This window comes from Sinocyclocheilus rhinocerous, unplaced genomic scaffold, assembly GCF_001515625.1.
Source record: "Sinocyclocheilus rhinocerous isolate Xijiao unplaced genomic scaffold, SAMN03320098_v1.1 scaffold1181, whole genome shotgun sequence".
NCBI classification, from domain to species: domain Eukaryota; kingdom Metazoa; phylum Chordata; class Actinopteri; order Cypriniformes; family Cyprinidae; genus Sinocyclocheilus; species Sinocyclocheilus rhinocerous.
In genome coordinates this window covers 10,228-14,675 of record NW_015666489.1, presented here as the reverse complement: position 1 = coordinate 14,675, position 4,448 = coordinate 10,228, and the positions used below count along the sequence as shown (strand labels likewise).

Below are 4,448 nucleotides of genomic sequence, written 5' to 3'. Positions count from 1 at the left end.
TGTCTGCACGCACAGCTGGTATCCCCAAACCCACTCACTCTAGCCCTCCTGTCCCTGAACTGATTCCCCTGACTGAAGCGCTTCCCTTGATGGAGATCGCTCTATGGTGTGTTTGGGCTGCATACACCACCACAGAACCTCCCGAGGTGGAGACGCTCGCTTCAGCTCCTTGCGTGGTGGTGGCGCCCAGCGATGCACTCTCAGCCTGTCGTGTTGCGGTCGAAGAGACCGTTACTGACTTCTCCATGTTTCCTGAAGTTACTGCTGTAGAACCTCCGGAGGTGGCGGCAACCGCTGCAGAACCTCCAGAGGTGTCAGTGGTATCCATTTACAAACTCTCTGCCTGCCCAGCCACGGCCAAGGAGGCCGTTTATGAGTGTCATCACGTTCTATTAGTTCTACAGCTTCAGTTTCGGAACTTTCACGCTTAGTAACACATACAGCTGTTCCCTCACCACCGTGCAACAGTGAAAAGGGACCCCTTTCAAACAGTGTCGCGTTCCGAACATTGTTTAAGCGACATACACCGGTATTGCGGTATTTTAAAAATTCATATCATAACAAAATTAAACACTGGTATTCGTGTTTTGTTTGTACCTCCTTGGACTCCACCATATTTTAGACCCTCATGGTCGTCTGATGTTAGGAGAACTTCACTGATGCCTCTTTCTTGGAGAGCCTGGAAGAAATTGAATTAAAATCGAGAAAAAGCATGACATCGGAGTTTGGAATGTTTATTCATACTGTACCTCTTTGACAAATGACATGTAGTTTCCATCTCTTGCATGTGATCCATATTTGTTCTCCACTTGAACGGCAATGATAGGCCCACCTTTCTTAAACTGACATCATATAAGGCCAACATCAAAGATCACTCAGAGTACGTTTTTTTTAGCACTTCTTGTGTTTCAAAAAGAATCCTACCTGGAAAGACACCACTTTGGGAATGAGCTTATCGAAGTACACGTTTACAGCCGCTATGAATCCTGGGTAAGTGGTTCGCAGCATCATCTCTCTATCACGCAAAAGCCAGCTGAAGAGGGAAGTGGTTTGTTTGTGGTGAGAGAAGTAGAACAAATTTCTCTTTCTGTGTGATGTTAAACTTGACATTGACAGTCCACTTTAGACATTCTGCTTGCAACTAACTGTCATTAGAATATTAGTAGACTGGTAAGTTAAGGTTAGTAGAAGAAGTTGACATGTACTTGTAAAGACTGCTTAGGAGAATGTCTGTTGGAGGACCATCTGTAAGCAAATATTAAGCAGACAGACTACTAATACTCTAATGACTGGTGGTTGGTATGTAGTTGCAAAGTTAGTAGAATATCTAAAGTGGACTACCAAAATGAAGACACACCGGATATCTAACTGTAGCTCTTTGTAACAGGTTTTTTTTATTCCCCTCATGACATGCATTACCACAAAGTGTGGCACATCATTTTGGTTTGAATGCTGCCTTTGCATGCTGCCTCACAGTTTTTAATCACATCTTCTCTGGAATTTGCAGGACACGACTTGAAAGTTATGCTACAGTAGAGCCGTTTATATTTCATTCAATGGCAGAAATCACCTGGGCAGTCCTCCAAGGTCAAGGTCAGAGCCTATGTACGGTCCTGGACGTAAAATTACCCAGAGTCCCACCTCTGCAGCCAAGTGAAGAAAACTTCTGTGAAATGGATGGGCAAAAAAATGAGACACCTAAAATGATCAGATAGAAGTCAAAGAATTATAAATAAAGTATTAAATGAATAGTTAAAATAAACAAATAAATAAATATTTGAAAGTCGGAATTTGTAAAGAAACAAAAGAAACTTAATTATTGCCATTTGAATAATTAAAGCATTTAACAAAATAAATAAAATAAATTCTATAAATATTGAATGAATATAATATACAAATATTAATTTGTAAAGTGAATTATTTAAAAATTAATTATTGCCATTTTAATAATTAAAGTATTTCACTAACTAACTAAACCAATCAATCTATACTTGAAAGCTGGAATTTGTAAAGAAGCATGGTTATTTTTTTAGAAATTAATTATTGCCATTTTATCTAAATAAATAAATAAATATTTGAAAGTTAAAGAAGCACCGTTAACTACTTAAAAATGGATTATTACGATTTTAATAGTTGTAGCGTCTGGACCAATCAGACACACCATTTTTCATTTGATTTAACAAATCAATTATTCATTAGATTAACAAATCGTCACAGTCCCCTCACTCAATAAACTGGATGCCAGGATTTCTGCAGAACACCAGGCCCCCTGGTCACCATGACAACTAATCATGATATCACTGGTTTTATGACCCCCCCCAGGAATGTGAGTAGAATAACCCACTCATTGTCCCCATAGGAAAGGCAGAGTAGAAATGGACTTTTCTACTAATTAATTCATAGGAAAACCTTTCTTTGAATGAACACACATCATCCTTCAGGTCATTGGGTATATTATTGTCATCGTGTATTTGGTCTTTGAAATTGTATACTGTTATGCAGACTTATAATCGAAACACCCTCCTGTCAGCTTACATATATATATCTTTAGTATCTATAGTATCTATGAATTCGCCTTCTGATGATCGAAACGAGCGTGTATATTATATGTTGGTACATATGCAATATATTAGTGTCCTGAGAATCTTTAGTAATTTCGATTCAAGTTCCATTTGCAAATTACCATGCCCTCACACAAAGGGTCATAAAAACTCCCCAGTATCTCAAAACTCCCACTTGGGATACCGGCCTTTCTCATTGGACAAGCCCATCTTGAGAGGCGGGGATCTTCTCCGACCTTAAAGGCCCACACCAGGGACCCTCCCCTTCTGTTAGGTCTGTTAGGTTTCGATAAGATGTGAGTTCCAATGCTCCAGGACATCCTAAGTTTTTGTGCCGCCTCGACTTTCTCGACTTTTCCACTCATCAAGATTCTCTGACTCAAAACTGGTTCTTTTCATCGACCCAAATTCAGCAAAGATCAACTGGAAACTTCAGATTACATCAAACCTCTCTTTCAGACAGATGAGACTTGCAAGTATCCAAACTTAGTCTTATTAATTGATACATTAGGTATCATTTTCACCTTTTTACAAAGGTGTGTTTAAGAAAGAATCTGATGTTTCCCCTTCAGGCTGTAAATCTGCTGAATATGCAAATGGTTCTATAACTTCATATTCCTTATTTCTCTTCTCTTTACTGCGTTAAGCTTTTAACCCTTTCCTATACCAACTGTATGCGTGTGTGTGTGTGTGTGTATGTGCATGTTAGACCAGCTTAAGTGTGTATATGTATGTTAGACCAATTTAAGTGTTTATGTGTATGTTAGACTAGTTTAAGTGTTTATGTAGTTAATAAAACCTTACTTGTATCACACTTGACGTTGTTCATTGTTTGCTAATAACTGGAGTCACTTAATCATGCAGATTTATGCTACAAGCTTTTGTAGAATTGTACAGTAAGAAAGTTATTTCCCTTAACCAGGAAATTAACGTTCTTAGAATTGACAAGACAGTTGACCCTGAGAGGTCAAGTAAATATCTACAGCGGATCTAAAATATTCATAATGAATTATAACTAGTTATGATTAATTATTCATATTTCCCATGAGCTGATTCGTTACATGGCAGTTCCCACTGCAAAGAAAAAAAGAGACTTCAGTTTATTTTTAAAACATATTTCATTCAATAATGTTAAACTACAAAATAATGACTTTATATTAGTGGGGAATACAACATATAAAGACCGTTTGCAAGAGTATTGACATTTGAGAGGTAAAATCTTTTCATAATTATCTTTCTGCTGGCTGCGCATTAGGTGTTTTTAAAAGCTTGTAATATTATTTTGAAAATGCCCCTTTTAATGGGTTATTTTGTTTGCTTGGTCAGCTAGATATGTTTATGCCTGATCCTAATGGGGCACTTTACAGCAACCTGAGAATGAACAAAAGAGCTGTGTGGTGATCAGAGCTCACAAAATATCACTTTATTGGAAAGTCACAGACCGCACGAGAGACATACTGACACTGACATTTACATTAACTCTCTGCTAGAACAGGATCCATTTACACAACAGAGCCACACTTTGCAATGTGGTTTGGGCGAGGTATTAATCCTTCAGGGAAGATCTTCTCAAAGTGGAATCCTCATTGACTAACAGAATTTGTAATGCAAACTGAAGGGAAAAAAACATTCTGGGAACTGCTGGGGAAAAAAGTTCTGAAAGCAATTCAGTCAACTGACCCTGTTGAATGACTGGTCACCAGTATGCATTGTGTTTTTCCATGTTAGGAGATGATGGTGTGCTGGTGCCCAACTAGAGACTCAGAAATACCATGCTTGGTGAACAGCTGAAGAAGGGTTGTGCAAAACAGGGGCATTTCTATCTATCTATCTATCTATCTATCTATCTATCTATCTATCTCTCTATCTATCTATCCATCCATCCAT

At 38.2% G+C, this 4,448-nt stretch overlaps 1 protein-coding gene across 1 annotated transcript in view; it reads right to left on the bottom strand.

Annotated features, from left to right (window-relative positions):
* Positions 1-1,654, bottom strand: part of LOC107732431 (beta-galactosidase-1-like protein 2) — a 4,599-nt gene extending 2,945 nt beyond the window's left edge. Inside the window, exons 1-4 of the mRNA XM_016543763.1 lie at positions 1,571-1,654; positions 925-1,033; positions 750-842; positions 598-679 (exon numbers count right to left, since the gene is read on the bottom strand). Of these exons, the coding sequence (XP_016399249.1) occupies positions 598-679; positions 750-842; positions 925-1,011 (262 nt within the window). The 5' untranslated portion in view covers positions 1,012-1,033; positions 1,571-1,654. The remainder of the gene's footprint in view (positions 1-597; positions 680-749; positions 843-924; positions 1,034-1,570) is intronic.
* Between the last annotated feature and the right edge of the window lie 2,794 nt (positions 1,655-4,448).